This window comes from Carica papaya, chromosome 7 (genome assembly GCF_054855325.1).
Source record: "Carica papaya isolate Zhongbai chromosome 7, ASM5485532v1, whole genome shotgun sequence".
NCBI lineage: Eukaryota > Viridiplantae > Streptophyta > Magnoliopsida > Brassicales > Caricaceae > Carica > Carica papaya.
In genome coordinates this window covers 13,843,509-13,861,786 of record NC_142315.1, presented here as the reverse complement: position 1 = coordinate 13,861,786, position 18,278 = coordinate 13,843,509, and the positions used below count along the sequence as shown (strand labels likewise).

The window sequence follows — 18,278 nt, the reverse complement described above, 5'->3', positions numbered from 1 at the left end:
CAACAAGTTCTGGTCCAATCATCTTCTTTTTCTCGACTTTGTCCCAACATATCTGTAACTTGCAAGGCCTACCATAGAAGGCTTCATAAGGAGTCATTCTAGTACTAGCATGGTGACTATTCTTGTATGCAAGCTCCATCAGGGGTAGCAGCTCATCCCAATTCCCACTGATATCTATGATGTACATTCGTAGCATGTCCTCTAATACCTGAATGGTTCTTTTGATTTGCCTATCTATCTGGGGCTGAAAAGTTGTACTGAAGTTTAATTTTGTGCCCGTGGCCTGTTGGAGACTTTATCAAAATTTAAAAATAAATCTGGGGTCTCTTTCGGAGACAATTAAGACGGAGATTCCATGAAATCTGACCAGTTTATCTACTAAATCAGTAATCCTCATGGCAAGAAAGTGAGAGGACTTTGTTAGTCGATCCATAATCACCCAAATGTTATCATGATTTGATTGGGTCTTTGGTAAGTCTATCCCAAAATCCATAGAGATGTGTTATCATTTCCATTCCGGTACTAGTAAGGGTTGCAGCAAACCCCTAGGTCTTTTGAAATTCTGCCTTCACTCGCTAGAATGTCAGACATTGTGATACAAATTCAACAATATCTCGTTTCATTCTATTAGTGTTTTCGTAAGTTCCGGTATATTTTTGTACTTCTCGAATGCATAATGAATCATGAGTTATGGGCTTCTTTGAGAATCTCTTTCTATAGCTCATTATCATTCGGGATACACACTCTATCCCTGAATCTGAGTAACCCATCGTTGTGCATAATAAATCCTGCTATCACTCCTTGCTCTTCATCTTTCCTGACCGACTATAACACAGTATGTGCCATTTGGCCTTCTACGATTCTTTGAATTAGGGTCGGTTGGGCTCTTATATTGGCCACATACCTCCCCTGTATTGTTCTTTGATCTATAATCGATGCATTGCTTCGTACAGTTCCCATTCAATTGATGGCATCTGAAACATAAGTCTATTTTTTAAAATACTTAAACTCTTTACAACTGATCAAAGAGGTCATCTATTCTCGGAAATGAATATTTGTTCTTAATTGTGACTTGATTTAGATCCCTGTAATCAATACATATCCACATTATCTCATCATTTTTCTTTACAAATAGAACCGACACACCTCACAGCAACACACTTAGCCTAATGAATTTCTTGTCTAATAATTCTTGTAGATGCTTATTTAGTTCCTCCAGTTCAGTCCTTGCCATCCTGTAAGGGGTTTTCAAGATGGGTTGCATTCTAGGTTGCAACTTGATGGTGAATTCAACCTCTTGATGTGGTGGCAGACCGAGGAGGTCTTCTAGAAAAATATTAGGAAAATCTTTTATCACAGGTATCTCCTGAAGCGCAATTCCTTCATTCTCGTTCCCTAACAAAGTGATATACAAAACTAAATTTTGTCTTTGTGAAACCACAAGCATAGGGAGATTAAGTAACAATTTAACAATCATAAGGGTAATTCATGTATGTATACGAAATGAAATAGAGAATACTAAGGACAATTCAAGTATCTGATACACATTCATATGTTAATCATGCTTTCATACCTGCTATCAAATGGCAAACGGTTCCTTATTGGGAATTTTAAATACAACTTCCTCACTAAAATAGTCTACATTAGCATAATATACAGTCTATCAGTTCACGCCTGAAATTACGTCAAAATCTCTAATATCTAATAGTATCAGGTCTACCTCTAATTCCCTACCCGTAATTTTTACCACACATAATTTATATATTACATCAATACATAACGCGTCGCTTGTCGGTGTAGATACCATTAACATACAATCTAGTGAGGCTGGTTAAACTAGATATAAATGTGTGTGAAGTAAACAAATGTATAGCTCATTGATCAATTAAAACTCTAGCATGATAGTTAGAGGTAGAAAGCGTATCTTGTATAATGTCTAGTGTTGCCTACGCATCTTGGGCTGTAATGGCGAATACTCTGCCTTGGACCATGGGTCTCTCAACTGTCTAAGTTTTAGATAGTTGCTCACAAAATATTGGGTGTTGCCACACTTGTAACATCCACGACTAGGAATAGTGCATGGGCGGTCCCCATGGCTCCTACGACAGCGAGTATAATATGGATTCTTCACAGAGGTCTGATGACTCAGAGCTAGATTCTGAACTGTCTTCTATTATTTGTCGAGTTGGCTAGGCAATGATTGTGGTCTCTTGTGGCTAGGCAATGATTGTGGTCTCTTGTGGCTAGGAAACCCTTTCCTATACTCAGCGTGCTCTCTGTACAATGTCTCTACCAACTGAATCTTCTCTAGCATTGCTTGATAAGTTGATAGAGCAAACATAGTTACCTGATGATACAGTTCTGTTCTCAATCATTTCTCGAATCTTCGGCCTTTCTTCAGTTTGTTCATCATCACATTAGGGTCGAAGCGTCTCAAGTCTATGAACTTTTCTACATATTCCACCACTAATAGTCTCCCTTGACAGAGATTCGAGAATTCCACTTCCAAACAGTTTCTCAGTTTCTTTGATCCAGTACTCCGCCAACAACGGATCGAAACCCTTATTGAATGCAGGGAGATTGAGTCTCTTGAACTTTTCAATATTACTGGTGTCAACTCCATCATGACTTGTACAATGATGTTGAAAATAAGGTGGCTCTAGTCGCATCTCTCTCTCTTGGACCATCACTACTAGTAATGTGAGCATGAACCATGAAAATATTATAATATTAAGTGGACCCATTACAAAAAGGAAAGTAAAAAAGATTATAACAAGTTTTTCAACTCTTCATCCAAAAATGGGTCAATAAGGGGGATGGGTTTGAATCATTAAAAGAAGTCCAACAAAAGAAGAAAGTTCATCAATCCAAGGGCATGATGATACATACACCTCAATCCAAGTGGAAAAGGAAGATCCCATAAGGGATTTCTTCTCCGAAACCTACCAACAATCTTCTTTCTTAAAGAGAGAGTCAGCCAAGGGGGGGATTTTCTTCCTAAATTGCATAAGAAATCAAAAAGAGGATATCAAATCTCGTGTCTTAATGGGAGATTGATCTCATGGATTTTGGGGAGATTATGAAAGCAATTAATCATTTCCTAAATTGGTCAAAATCTTTCTTAATTCTTCCCTCAATCATCTCCATAATTAATTAAGATCTTTCCCATTTAAAAGATGGCAGATCATATCTACCTTATTTTAATTAGAATCCTCTTAATTCTTTGTATTTTTCATTTAAGTTTATATTTAATTTCCTATATAATTTTTTATAATTAATTGAGGAAATCTATTTTTCCTTGTATGGCACATGGCCTACTCTATAAATAGACCTTCAATTTTTAATTATAATTATTCAAGTTTCAATCAATAAAATTATAAAATTTCTTTCAACTGGTAAGGTGTTTTTATCATTTTTGTTGAGTAAAGAGTTGGATCAACTTATCAAAATATCTCTTGTAGCATTTTTTCCTATTCATACTCTTTTAATTTCACAATGGTCTTAGTTCATATCACTCTATTAATAGCAGGTAAAGTAGGAAGAGTTGTTATAGAATTTAAGTCTTTGGTGCCTTAATGAACATTGTCTAAATTCTGGATTACAACATTGATCTTGGGTTCTGCATTAGCTAGGCTCTCAACGACTCGATACAATTTGTTGAAGTCATCTTAATTAGTACCTGGTTGCCCCGGGAGCAGCACCTGTGGCATAGAGGATGGTGTGGTGTGGAGGGTGGTCCTGGATGAGTGGTAGGTGGCACTAGCTGATAAAGGAGTGGTCTTTGAAAGGCAGAGAGTGGCACTTGGTGGAATGAGGGTGGCCTCTAAAAGTCGTCGGTGGATCTTGAGGAGCTAGAGTGGATCCCCATCAAGGGCGCCCTCTGTATCTCTTCATTGTTCTTTCATGTTTTCCTGCATTCTAGTCGATCATGTTAGTCTTTTCAAGCAAAGATAATCCACAAATTTATCGCATAAAATTAGGTCCTAGGACTTTATTCTGATACTAATTGTGACGACCGGCACTCATTCCTACTTTCCGGTAATATATCTCATAGAGTAACACCACCAAACATAAATCAACAAGTATTCTCATTCCAAGGTATGTTTAGCCATACATCTATTTATATTTATATGTATATAAACCATTCACATGCAAAGTTCAACCTTCATGTTTTTGTGTTAGCCGTAAAGAAAAGAAAATATCCGTACCATAAGTATACCAGCCAGTTTTGTGTGTGTGTGAATATATTAAATCTTGCATTACTGCATCCGGCATTTTCGTGATCTCTATGTATTAGGATCTGTTCCCTGTAAATCTTGTTCCTGTTCCTACTTCACCAGATGTGTAATAAAAACAGTAATGAATTACACATGCCCAGTAAATCAAATTTAGCAATCGAAAACAAAGAATTGAAATCAGTAACACCCATATTCGGATTATCCTCATCACAATCCTCTATTCACATTTTTGCAGAGCCCTCACACCCCTATTACCCTTTTTCATTTACTCCTATTTATGTTCCAGAATTCCTCTATTCCAAGTTGTTAACACTGCTCACTCACTCCCACACAGAGCCCAATCTCTCAAGATAGCCACTGCCTGCCTTGTAATTTTCTTTCCAGAATGCACTCTCCACTGCCACCAGATGTGAATATTGTATCTCTGTCCATACCTGATCACCCATGGAAATTACACATAGCCACTCCCCTCCTGGAATTAACACTGCACACACAACAAACTTTGACAGACACCCATGCATTTCCAGATAGATGACAGACAACCCAAACTGAGATCAATACTGCACAGCCATCCTAGGGCGATCTGCTCGGTCGTTCTTCCCTTGACATATACACCACACGACCCAACAGCGGGCCACACATGCTGCTTCCACTAGAGCGCACAGTTCAACAATAAAAATGAAAAATAGGATAATACAGAATTTTACATGTTATGCACATAATTATTATGCACCCTACGACCACAAGGTGCCACTCACACACACACATCAGCTCAACCCGACAGAAACATGAACTATCCTCTCCAAGTTTTAGTTTTCCCTTTCCCTACTTATACCCTCAGAATGCCCCTCTATTCTATCTCCTTAATTTCCTGTTCTCTCCTTTCTTTTCCTCACTGCTAAAGAGCAAGTCTCCCAATTCTTCTATCTGTTTCCTATCCACTATGCTAAACCCTTTGCTATTCTTTTATTCTTTGCCCTCACTGTCAGAAGAGCAGTCTCCCATTTCCCTGCTATCTGCATTTTTCATTCTCACAAACTCCCCAGTCAAGCCTAAATCAGTTTCTGCATAGCTTCCACTTCAACTCTTCCTCTTTTCTTCCTCTTATCTTAGTTTTACCTGACCGTTTAGCAATTCCCACATAGATCTCTCACACGAAACCCCCACAATTCTCCTGGGTATTCCTCTTTCCTCTACCTGACTTCTCTGATCTATCATTAATTGTGTGCACTCTCCTATTTGTTTATTTCTGCTCCCTCACCCTCAACTTACTTTCACCAGTTTAGAATTCTTTTAACTCTAACCAGCATTCCTAATCCTCTCGACCTCTATTCTCTTCAACCTCCCTGTCCTTTTCTTATCACTCTCTCATCCTGATTCTATTGATCTGGATCAAGCTACGATCAATTCAACTTGTAACGGCAAACTCCTAACCCACACCAATTCAGTCTTCGATTTATTTAGGGTTTACCAATTTATCGCTTTTGCCCATTGATATGCCCGATCTCTCCCCTACCACTAGAACACTACATTATTTGGTTTTCTTTAACTTATGGTGAAACATACATCACGTCCATTACAAGAATTGAATGTACGAATCTCAAATTCGAGGTTTGGAATTCAAATTTGTCTTACCTCTTGCTTCCAAAATGGGATGTTCGCTTACAGTAGCAATCTTCCTCCTGACCCTCCTCGTCTCTGTTGATTTCCAATGAAAATTCCTCTTTCTAGTCCTTGACTAATCGTTCTGCCCGTTCCCTCTTCGGTCGACTTCCCTGCTCTCACTACCTCTCTGCCTTTCTCAATGCAGCTCGCCTCCTCTTTTATTCTAGGTTCAGATAAATCGCAATCATTGACAAAGTTTGTGTCATACCAGCCGTCCATTGTGGGATATATTAATCTGCACCATTCGAGGTGCCTAGTCAGAACCACGTGTTCTAACATCACCAGCTCGCGTGGCAGAATCTGATTGGCTCCCTAACTCAATGACTTGCTGACATGTTTGCTTTTTGGGATTTCAAATTCTGCCATATTTCTGATTATTCCCTCTCGTTGAAGTCCCTTCTTTTGATATCTTTACTGAACACTCTCATTATTCTCAGTAAATTCTTTCTGTTTAATTTCCATTACTTGTAATTGTAATTCATATTCGGGTTTCGGTTTAACACTGAGTTATATTGCTTTATTTATTTATCTATTATTTCTTTACACTATTTTGAGGTCCCAAAATGTTACAAAGAATTTTTTAAATTTGAAAGAAGAATTTATAAAATAATTTCAATGGCAAGAGATTTTTTCGAATAATTATACAATTTTATATATTATTACACTTAATACATATATTTTAAAACAGATATTATTAATAACAAAAATTATGATCATTTACAATCTATTATAAATTCCTTTGAACCCTTTATCGGATTAAATATAATAATATTATTATCATAATTACAGTTGTTTTCCAAAGCATACGCTGTTGAAAGAATTCCTGTTGGGAAAATGCAAGTGCTAATATAATTTAATGATAAAATGTTGGATATCCAAAACATATAAAATTTAAGATATTAGACCAAACAAACAAGACTTAAAATACATAAAGGAAACAAAAAACGAACAACAAAATTCCCACTTTCTATACTAATGATGGAAACCAAAATGCTCATTCAGAGGAGATCAGCAACATTTGAAGGCAACTCCTCAATAACCACGTTATAGAACTTCTGGATGTCACCCAGCATTCTCTCTTCATCCAAAGTCACAAAATTAATAGCAACTCCCTTCCTTCCAAACCTACCACTGCGCCCAATCCGATGAAGATAGTTCTCAGGCTGTGTAGGTAGGTCGTAATTTATAACAAGCGACACTTGCTGAACATCAATACCACGAGCCAAAAGATCTGTGGTAATCAGAACACGGGACGATCCAGACCTGAACTCACGCATGATTATGTCTCGTGTGTTCTGGTCCATGTCACCATGGGTTGCCGAGACTGTATGATCTGCAGCACGCATTTTGTCAGTCAGCCAGTCAACCTTCCTTCGGGTGTTCACGAATATGACACTTTGTGTTATTGCTAAGGTCTCGTAGAGATCACAGAGTATCTCCAGCTTCCACTCCTCCTTCTCAACATTCACGTAGAACTGCTTTATACCCTCCAATGTGAGTTCATCTCGCTTCACAAGAATCCTCACAGGTTTGTTCATGAACTTCCTGGTGATCTCAAGGGCCTCTGGTGGCATGGTAGCAGAGAATACTCCTACCTGAATTTTTGCTGGCAAAAGCTGGAAAATATCATATATCTGAAACGAAAACAAGTCAGAATTACAACTGTCAAAACCATATAAAATTATGTGCCAAACCAAAAATACCTCCTCCGGAACAAACATAATTACAATGATAAAGAGAGATTGCATTTTGATCAGTATATCTGACAAAAATGAAAAAGAATACCTGATCTTTGAAACCACGTGATAGCATTTCATCTGCCTCATCCAACACAAACATTTTTATGTAATCTGCTCGAAGTGACTGCCTCTTTAGCATGTCGAAGACACGACCAGGCGTGCCAACAACAACGTGAACCCCGCTGGACAAAATCCGTTGGTCTTCACGAACACTAGTCCCACCAACACAAGCATGCACCCGAACACCAAGGTAGTCTCCCAATGCTCTCATAACTTTCTCAATCTGTTGAGCCAGCTCACGCGTTGGAGCTAGGACCAATGCCTGGCACTCCACCAAACCATAATCAAGTTGTTGAAGTACTCCGGAACAGAAAGTGGCAGTCTTCCCTGTTCCAGACTGGGCCTGTTGAATCACATCAAGTCCTTTGCAGAACGGAACAATTCCCCTTTGTTGAATTGCCGAGGGCTTTTCAAAACCTACAAACAATATGTTTGTCAGCAACTTCCGTACAACTGTTTCCAAAAACAGCAACAACTCAAATGGGGCACATTTGTGACAGGGAACAGGTGAACCATTAAAACTCACAAATGGGGGAAGCTGGAGAAATAATTCTCATAATGCAGAATGATTAGTTAAATACCGCAAAGCAAATACAGCTTGAAAAACTAGTTGTACTTATAGAAGTTCAATTAGCCTACCATATGCATAAATTCCCCTCAGAAGATTCTCTTGCAGACCCATGGAGTCAAAAGTGTCATACACCTCATCATAACTAGTCCAGAAATCCTGACCATCAGCTGAAAGTCTGTTTACACCAATTTATCAAACCACCTATTAGCATCTGTCTTACAACTAATACAGCAATTAACATTTGAAGTTCAGGAAAGAAAACAAAATAATCATAGTTTTTTTCCTTTGAAAAAAAAGAGCCATAACATCCTTCCACATGAATTGAAGCTAGGAACTAGAGATACAAGGGATGCACGGAAAGGGAACTTACAAGTCATTCATCTTGGAATCATATTGACGAGCATCAAACTGTGATCCCTCTGGTGCTAGTCCCGCCATGACTGCATAGCAGAACAAATTATTTAACAAAAAGAGATGGACAACCAAAACATCCAATTTCAACATGGCAACATATGCAAAGGGAAAGCAAGCACTAGAAAGCAAATAAGTTTTAGTGGTAACTATTTTATTCTTTTAAATGCATCTTGTTCATTACATTGACTAAAGCTAATCTCTTTAACAAGGATTGCCCAAAAACACATATTCCGAGAATAGGGATGAATAAAAGAACTTCTCAATATTGAAGTTAGAACATGTGGAATGACTCTTCGGAATCAAGGACAAGAAAGGGAGACAAAAGAACCTTCAAAAGCTACTACTGAAGGTAAATCGTAGAGCCCACAAATATTCAGCACTAGTTTTAATCTAAAATACATGCTTACCAATATATATATTAATAAAAAGAAGAACAATGCATAAAAAGAAAAATAAATTTATATATATATATATATAGAGAGAGAGAGAGAGAGAGAGAACTAGAAACAATCAAATAGAACTCATGAAAATCCGCAAATGTCAAATCAGTAACCATAAAGCGAAATACAAAAGACAAATCAAAACGAAAAACATATATGTAGAACAACAAACAAAAACCGGAAAAACAAAAACATACATGTAGAACAACAAACAAAAACCGGAAAAACAAAATAAGTCGTGAAAAAAAAATATTCCAAAAATAAAGCGCATACAAAAATGAGCAACATTAAGAAGAACAGATAGGAAGCGTCTGATCAAAGGACAAAGACAGACCTGATGACAATGGTGGTAGGAAATAGACGATGAATAAAGATTAACTGAAGTGACGCTTTTGGTTAAGGGTATTTCCCAAACTCCTCGGATCTACGCCGCGGAGTTGAGGAACGAGGTTTTTTCAGGAACAAGAGAGGGAGATGAAGAGGGAGACAAGTGAGGGTTGAGGGTTATATACATCGAACCATACGTTGTCGTTTTTCAAGGTTCAACTCTACACGAACTTACGAATTTGACCGTCGTGTCATAACGAATATTGACAATTAATTATTTCAATATTAATTTTAAAAAATAAATTAATACATGCATATAAATAGATATTTTTTATGCATGAATTTTTTTTTTCTCTTCACCATAATGTTGAATGTATCTGTTCTTTCTCTATTTCATTAACAACATCATAGCTTGCTATAAAAATATTTTTATAAAAACTCCGCTCTTTGATTTTAGAATTGAATCTTATAAATAACAAAATACACGTCAAAATCTCAAAGTCCCTTAAAAAGAGTGTTTGAAGAAGAAGTCAAATAACAATATTGCGAAAACCTTTTTCGAATAAAAAATCATCTTGTCAGCTGTAATCAAATGTAGAAAGTAGATAGTTTGACTGAAACGTTCTTTACACTTGCAATTCACACACGTAATACCTCTGTTAAGTTAGACAGTAATTTCAAACAAAAAATTATTTAATTGCACGTTGGCACAATTGATATTGTAAGATACGATTTGATATAATAAGTAAAAGTACAAGGATAATTTTTTAATTAATGGGTTTATCAAAATTTCTAAATGAATTTCAAAAATAAAGTTTATTGTTAATAACAGACAAGGTGGAGGTGGAGGTGGAGGTGGAGGTGTAGATGTACCAAGGTTCAAAGCTTCATAACCAAAAAATAAATGCAGCTTTGTATATGACAACGGATTAACACCCATTTTTCGTCCCTCACTGGTGCAAATCTGAAAAGATTAGGATATTAGTTATGCAACTACAAGAAAAAAGTGTTTTGCCAAACACGCTTTACCACTGACTTCTAATTTCTTCCTTTCAGATGCTATAAACAAGGACTTTCACTCTACATGTTTTGACAGCAAAATGTGCACAAATGGCTTCCAAACTGAGAAATCACATCTACAAGACCTCCATAGCCTCCCACTGCTATCACCTGAGAAAAGAAGGTTTCAACAACATATTAAATTTAAGCCCAAATGAGCAGAAATTTTGAATAGTCAGTTCCAGGTAACATTCCTATAATATTTTTCTGAACATACCAAAAACTGAGAATTTATAATTGAACCAGTTCCACTTCTATATTGAATTTTATGGTAATGAATTTCATTGTATAGATAGGATTCCAAAATCTACCTAAATTAGAATTAAAAATGCAACTAGATCCTACTTTACTTCTACCCCATTCATTGATTCCTATTTCATTTTGAGCTAATTAGATCACTTAATTTTCACATTAGTCTGAATACATAGAACAATAGAATAATTTGACATTTGAACTACCTTAATTCTACTCTGAATGCTGGGATCGAATTCCAATTCCTACCAAATTAGGAACTTAAAGTCCCTCCTATAAGCAGAAGTGATTCAGAGAAATCTGTGTTATTTTCTAGATATGAAAACTACATAAAAAAAAAATAAAGTTTCCTTTGATTCTATTCCCATTCAATTTCTAGCAAATTCCTACTTTATCTTTTATATTAGTCTTACTATGAAAAACTTAGAACATAAATTTTTACGTTTAACTAACTATCGTCCTATCTTAAATTTCTTGATGGCGGGACTTTGATTCATATCATCAAGATAACAGTTGAATTTGCAGCAAGAAAATTCCAGTATAGTAACTCAAACAAAACAAATTATTTTCTGAGACATATTTTCTTAGATGCATATTAAGATTAAATGAGAACTAGAACTAGAAATTGAGTAAAAAATAATTATGTAGGAATTATAACATACGTAACATAAATGTTAGCATTAGTTAGGAATGAAATAGGAGTTGAATCCAAAGGATCATTAATGTTCTATTCTCATTCCAAAACTTTAACAAATTTCTAATATATTAACGTTTTAAACCAACATAAGGGAGTAAAGTTTTGGAGTAGATTCCAGTTGCTACGATTCAGTAAAGAGTGGAGAAGACAACCATGTGAGAGGGCGAGAGAGAAAGAGAGAGAGAGAGAGAGAGAGATCAGCGAGAGAGATGCAGCAAGAGAGAGAGAGAGAGAGAGAGAGATGCAGCTTCATGTAAAGGGAACACAAAGACAGACAAAGAACGGCTTGTGCACCATAATCGTTGCAGGGGAAGGACGATAAGATGCACATGTAAGAATGGGCATCAGTTGCACCTTTAGGGAGGGAAAGTTTTGAGGAGATTTTTGGGAGATTTCCGAGAGGTCTGGGGAGAGATTGCGCGACTTGGGGAAAGAAAAATCAGGGGTGAAGAGCACTTTGGGGAGCTTTTCTGGAGAGAAAGGGAGGTTTTCCTGGACAAATCAGAGAAAAACCTGAGGACAAAAGGAGAGAGAAACCGAGCTTTGAGACCAACAGGGAGGAATCAGTGATTACGAGTTAGACTGAGAGTTTATGAGAAAGACTTATCTGCAAAAGCCACAATCTTTGGTTTTCATTCAACAAGCAGCATCCACAATCAAGGCTTCTGGTGCTTTAAGGGAGGTAGAGAGAGGAACTGTGGCGTGCAACGGTGACGACTGTTACAGTAACATTGGTTTTGTTTTGACTATATTTTTATTTTGGTCTGCACAAACCAGATGAACTTATCTGCACGGCCATGTAGCCTCCTTTAGGGACGCAGTCATCGAGAATAAATCGTTCGATGTTGTTTGTGAAAGGAAGAAGGCAAATGAGATAAGAGTGAGCAAAAATGGGAGGAGTTGCAGGGTCTCGATTACTTTCTGGGAAGATGAAGTTAAATGGTTGCTTTGAGCCCTGCAATAGTTCCATTGGACCAGAGGCAGAAAGGCTTGGAGCCGAAATAAGCTGGAAAGAGTCACAATTTATGGTTGGCCATGGGAAGATAACAAGAAGGGAGGGTTTCTAGTCGTCATAGAAGAGAAATGGGAGGTAGTTAAGTGCATTTTTATTCCAGAAGGCCCACAAACCCATGGATGATGGAGAATGATTGTAGCATTGTTCAGAACGATGGGGAGGAAATGTCAAGCACCCAGAAAGGGAAGTCGAAACATTGTCCAAAAGCATTTGCATAGCCCGGAAGAAGGTCCAAAAAATCCGCCTCTTATGCTATGTTGTCCAAATTGCAGAACAGAGTTGAGGGTCACACTGGAGGTGATGAGAGAGGGAAGTTTTGTCAATACAGTGAAAGATAGCCCTCAACAAGGGAGTCAAGTAGGGAAGACAAGACCCGATTTCAAGATGGGTCGAGTCAAATTTAAAATTCAAAATAACAAATTTTGGTTTCCTCTAAAATGCAGGGATATGGTGTTGTTTTGAGTATGTTTGGGGCATGAACGGGCCTCGGGTTGAAGAGCCTAATTTTAAGCAGAAAGCTAGGTTGATTACTCGATTCACATGGGTTGAAAAAGGAAAATGGATCAAATAGGCTGATTTGGGGGCAACGGGTTAGAAAGATTAGGTCCGAGTCCATTCATGCTTGGAGACCCATGACCTGGAATGAGAAGTGGAAACTCGTGTTGCACATCAAGGGAGATTGAGAGAAGTCCTGCACAGCTGAGACGACAAATTTGGAAACAGATTCTGAAGATGGAGAGGCTAACAGAGGAGAGGAGTCTATCGGTGCTCGAGAAGAGATAGGAACGTGTAAGGAGGTGGTGAAATCTTTTCGAGTGAGCGTCAAAAGGCCAAGAAGGATGAAGGGGATCCACCCAGCCACTTGCAGGGATTCTAGTGGCGTGCCACGTGGCTGTTGAAAGGCCTTGGCAGGACAATAGAGCGGTGATGCAGAGGGGAGAGGTGACAGTAGATGTTGAGATGGGGGAGAAGATAAGGGATCTGATTGAGGAAGAAAACTCTAAATGGGTTTTCCAGAATATCAAGCAGATTAATAGCATGCTTAGTGTTATGTTTGACAGTTTAGAAGAACATGCCACGATGCTCTTTACAAATAGAGAAAAGAAAGAATGAGCGGGTGAGAGTGGAGAGGTTAAAATCAAAAGTAAAAAATAAACAAGAGGTGGAGGGTCCTAAAGAGTTAAGAAGATTGTAAGCAGGTATAAATTATGACAGCTCAAGGAAGGGAGATAAAGAAAGGGAAATGTGATTATTGAGGATAGTTAAACTATTTTTAGTTGTATCATCTCTTAGAATATTAGAGGAATAAACGATCACAATATGACAGCTCAAGAAAGGGAAATAAAGAAGGGAAATGTGGTTATTGGTGATAGTTAAACTATGTTCGGTTGTATCATCTCTTAGAATATTAGAGGAATAAACGATCACAAGAAGCCACAGATGATAAGGAGTTGCATGAATAGATGGAAACCTGATCTAATATGCCTTCAGGAATCTACGATGGAATCCATCTCAAGTGGGATTGTCCATGCCCTTTGGAAGACTAAGGGAAGGATCTACCTGCAAGGGGGACTTCTGGAGAGATTCTGGTTCTTTGGAATGAAAGGATTCTTTATTGTGAGGATGTTTTGTTGGGGGATGCTCTATTTCATGCCTCTTCAAGGATTGTAGAAATGGATGGAGGTGTTTACTGGTGTGTACAGCAGAGTTGAAGGAGGAGAGAGGGGTATATTGTGGAAGAATTTGAATGACTATAAGCAAAAATAGGAGTTTCTGTAGATTATTGGATGAGATTTTAACATAACTTTGAGAAGACGAGAGATCCAGATAGCATTTCTCGAGGATTTGTGCTGACACTTCAAGGAGACTCTAGACATGATTGAACTATTGGATTTACCCCTCATGGGAGGTAAGTGGACATGATCCAATCAAAGAATCAACCCGCCTTGTTCCAGAATTGATAGGTTTTTGGTCTCATTTTCCTATCAATTACAATCAACAAGCATATGCCAAAAACTTTTACAGCGCACTCTCTGACCATTTCCCCAATTGCCTAGTCCCTGATGGGATTAAATAGGGTCCTTGCCCCTTCAGGTTTGAAGACAAACAGTTAAAAATTAATATTTTTTATGACAAGATAAAGGAATGACGGAGAGGGGCAAGGGTAGATGGTAAGACTAGCTTTAGAATGGCTCAGAAGATGAAGGTGGTAAAGGCTGAAATTAAGAAGTGATGGAAGTAGGAGGAAATAAAGGTATGATCACTCAATCTTTACTACAAGATATTGAGACCCCTGATAGGATGGAGGAGGGTGGTCTATTAACCCAAGACTTGGCTCAAAAGACATATAGAAAATTTGAATTGGCAAATAGATTACAAATGAAGGATCTCTTGGAGACAAAAATTGAGCGCCAAATGAATTAGGGAGGAGGTTATAAACATGAAATTCTTCCACTGCACCGCAAATCACCATAAGATGATCAATTATGTGGAGGAGATCGAGATAGATGTCAACTAGTGAAAGGTAATTAGCAACTGAGGAAAAGTTTTGCAGGTTATATCATGAGGAGTTTAGCTGGAGGTCCAAGCTAGATGGTTTGAGCTTCACATCTTTGGATGAATAAAGCCAGGCAGTACCTGAAAGATAGTTCACTAAGGAGGAGATTCTTAAGGAACTCATGCCGTGTAGATAGGATAAATCCCCTAGTCTTGATAGGTTCAACATAGTTTTCTCTACAACAACCTTGGCACGTAACAAAAGAAGATATTCTTGGGCTTTTTAAGGAGTTTCCTGAATCTGGATCTTTTGTCAATCTTTAAACCTCTCCTTCTTAGTCCTCACACCAAAAGTGGAAGGGGCGCCTAACATTTCAGATCTATCAGTTTAGTTGGAAGAGCTTATAGGCTCATAAAGAAAGTATTGACTAGAAGGATAGCTAAGGTGATGGATATGGTACTAGGCAAATGTTAACATGCTTTTCTGGAAGGAAGGCAGATTCTGAATGCGGCTCTTGTTAACTAATGAGATTGGACATGATCTATTATACAGGAATAGGGAGAGTGTCCTATGCCAGTTGGAAATAGAAAAAGCCTATAATCATATAAATTGGGGACTTCATGATTATATGCTGAAGAGATTAAGTTTTGGGAACAAATAGTGTAAGGGAATCAACCTATGTATTTTTACTAATTCTCTTGCGGTCATGGTGAATGGAGCTTCTTCTTTGTTTTTCAAAGCTTCCAGAAGCCTGAGACAAAGTGATTTCTTGTCTTTTCCTCTATTCATAGTTGTCATGGAAGTTCAAAACAAAATGTTGCTTAGAACCAGAGACATGGAGCTAAAAGGTTTAAAGGTGGGTGAGGATAAGCAGATGGAGGAGGTAACTCACCTGTTTTTTACTGACTACACTTTGGTACTTTGTGAACTAGAAGAGAGAGTCATGCTTAACCTCAAATGTATTTTACTGAGTTTCCAAGTGGTTTCTATACTCAATATTAATTTAGCCAAGTCCGAGCTAATGAGCTGGGTGGTGGGAGGGATGCTTTCTATTTGACAAAAGTCATGAGATGTAAAAATATGGAGTTGCCCATTAAATACTTGAGGTTACCCTAGGGGTGAAATGTAAGAATGTAATGACGGAATCTGGTGGCGTGGTTTGACAGGAGATTGGTGAGATAAAAGAAAAACCTCTTATCTAAAGGGGGGAGACCTCATTAACAGTACAATTACCAATATCACCATCTATTACATGACCAATGACAATCTCTACGAGTGTAACCAATAAACTAGAATCAATTCAATGTAAATTCCTCTCGGGTGACTCAGTAGATATGAAGAAGTATCACCTAATAGCATGGGAAGAGGTCAAAAAACCCATGTATCAGGAAGGTTTGGGGTTGAGACCTTTAGTGGAGGTAATCTGGTCTTACAAATAAATGGTTTTGTAAATCCATGAATGAAAACAGTACCCTTTGGTGGAGGGTGATTGAGGCGAAGTTTGGGACCTAGATGGAGGATGGTACACCAGAACATCAACTAGACCACATAGGAAAGAAATGTAAAAACAATATGCATAGATAAGAACAAATTCTAGGATTGTATCAGGCAGAGGGTTGACATGGGGGGCAAAGTTAGTTTCTGCATCGATGCTTGGTAAACAGAGGGATCACTCAAAAAACAGTCTTTCCAAATCTCTGATATTGCATGGGCATAAGGATATCTCGGTACACGAGTCATATAGAGATATTAGGGGGAAAGGAGAATGGCATATGGAAGTTATGAGAAACCTCATCGATTGAAAAGTTAATGATTTATACTCGGAACAGATGAAGATGAGACCTCATCTGGATGGTTTATCCTTCAATTGTCTTGACAAGGATAGCAGCTTGGATTTGGAAAGGAATTTCACTACAGATGAGGTTTTGGATGGTTTGAAGGCGTGTAATAAGGATAAAGCCCCTTGCCCTGACGGTTTTCCAATGGGTTTTCTGTTATTTTTCTAGTCTGCGTTCAATGTTGATCTGACGAAAATGTTTGATGAATTTCATAGCTCCAGTAAATTTGTAAAGGCTATCAATTCTACTTTCATTGTATTGATTCCTAAGGTGAGTGGGGCCTCTTCAATTAAGGAGTTCAGACTCATTAGTTTGGTGGGCAGTTTGTACAAACTAATTGCAAAAGTTCTAACCAGAAGAATGACAAGTGTCTTGAACAGATTAGTTGGTAGCTCACAACACGCCTTTGTGGGAGGCCGTCAGATCTTAGATGCTGCACTTATAGCAAATGAGATTATTGATGAAATGCTTAATAAGAAGAGGAGAGGTGTGCTCTGTAAACTGGATATGGAAAAGGCGTATGATAACGTGAATTGGGTTTTTGTTGATTACATGCTGAAAAGATTGGGTTTTAGTGATAGATGGAGAAAATGAATTACTACTTGTATTACCTCGGTGTCTTATGCAGTAGTCATAAATAGGGGTCCTTTAGAATTTTTTAGGCTTTCAAAAGGATTGAGACAGGGGAACCCATTATCACCACTTTTGTTTATTGTGGTAATGGAGGCTTTAAATAGAATGCTTCCAAAAGCTAGAGAACTGGATTTTTTTTTTGGGCCTGCACGTTGGGGATGGAAGGTGTAAGGAGCAGATCACATATCTATTTTTTACTGATGACGTCATTCTTTTCTGTAAACTGGAGAACACTGTGGTGATGAGTATTAGATGTATTTTAATGGGTTTTCAAGTGGTTTCCGGTCTGAAGATAAATTTGGCAAAATCTTAATTTATAGAGATGGGTGATATGAAGCATCATGTGAATTTGGCTTTGAGATTATGGGCTGTAAATCATCAAATTTTCCTATTAAGTACCTTGAGTTACCTTTGGGTGCCAATTACAAAGATCAAAGGGTCTGGGAACCAGTAATCAACCATGTTGAGAGGAGACTTGTTGGTTGGAAACAGGGGTTGCTTTCTAAAGAAGGCCGTTTGACTTTAGTAAAAAGCACACTGAGCAACTTGCCAGTTTATTACCTATCTTTGTTTACAATTCCGGCTAGTGCTGCAAAAAAATTGGAAGCTATACAATCAAAATTTCTTTGGGGTGATTCTGTGGATGCTAGAAAGTTTCATTTGGTCGCTTGGAACGAATTGAAGAAACCTTTACAGAAGGGTGGACTTGGGATTCGGTCTTTGATCGAGATGAATCAAGCTTTGCAGGGTAAATGGTTATGGAGATTCATGAATGAGGATAACGCTATGTGGAGGAAAGTGATTGCCTCTAAATATGGGCTTGATGCGTTCAG

At 37.9% G+C, this 18,278-nt stretch overlaps 2 protein-coding genes and 1 long non-coding RNA gene across 8 annotated transcripts in view; all 3 read right to left on the bottom strand.

Annotated features, from left to right (window-relative positions):
- Nucleotides 1-3,523: 3,523 nt before the first annotated feature.
- Nucleotides 3,524-6,410, bottom strand: LOC148252985 (uncharacterized). The gene is made up of 2 exons (XR_015813112.1): nucleotides 5,874-6,410; nucleotides 3,524-3,911 (listed from the first exon to the last, which is right to left on the bottom strand). It is a non-coding gene; the product is annotated as an uncharacterized LOC148252985 (long non-coding RNA).
- Nucleotides 6,411-6,729: 319 nt separating this feature from the next.
- On the bottom strand, nucleotides 6,730-10,541 carry LOC148252984 (eukaryotic initiation factor 4A-8-like). 3 transcript variants are annotated; one of them, XM_088207454.1, is made up of 6 exons: nucleotides 10,491-10,541; nucleotides 10,328-10,418; nucleotides 8,644-8,713; nucleotides 8,342-8,448; nucleotides 7,689-8,119; nucleotides 6,730-7,537 (listed from the first exon to the last, which is right to left on the bottom strand). In XM_088207454.1, exons 2-6 carry the CDS (start codon nucleotides 10,392-10,394, stop codon nucleotides 6,902-6,904), a joined length of 1,311 nt encoding a protein of 436 aa, XP_088063580.1. In that variant the 5' UTR covers nucleotides 10,395-10,418; nucleotides 10,491-10,541; the 3' UTR covers nucleotides 6,730-6,901. The 3 variants fall into 3 exon arrangements, with proteins under 3 accessions (XP_088063580.1, XP_088063579.1, XP_088063581.1); XM_088207453.1 differs by lacking the exon at nucleotides 10,491-10,541 and having other exon boundaries at nucleotides 10,328-10,470; XM_088207455.1 differs by lacking the exons at nucleotides 10,328-10,418; nucleotides 10,491-10,541 and adding an exon at nucleotides 9,462-9,622.
- Nucleotides 10,323-18,278, bottom strand: part of DWA1 (DWD (DDB1-binding WD40 protein) hypersensitive to ABA 1) — a 28,339-nt gene continuing 20,383 nt past the window's right edge. For all 4 annotated transcript variants that reach the window (XM_088207457.1, XM_088207456.1, XM_088207458.1 and 1 more), the window contains one exon: nucleotides 10,323-10,624. In XM_088207457.1, the coding sequence (XP_088063583.1) occupies nucleotides 10,530-10,624 (95 nt within the window). In that variant the 3' untranslated portion in view covers nucleotides 10,323-10,529. The remainder of the gene's footprint in view (nucleotides 10,625-18,278) is intronic.

What these genes read in the sequence shown, in the direction of transcription:
- LOC148252984 (XM_088207454.1), bottom strand. Translation starts at nt 10,394, where the DNA reads ATGGGTGTTAATCCGTTGTCATATACAAAGCTGCATTTATTTTTTGGT. An exon ending in TTATGAAGCTTTGAACCTTG is followed by an intron (nt 8,714 to 10,327) that starts GTACATCTACAC and finishes TCTGCTATGCAG; the next exon opens with TCATGGCGGGACTAGCACCA. An exon ending in GATTCCAAGATGAATGACTT is followed by an intron (nt 8,449 to 8,643) that starts GTAAGTTCCCTT and finishes TGGTGTAAACAG; the next exon opens with ACTTTCAGCTGATGGTCAGG.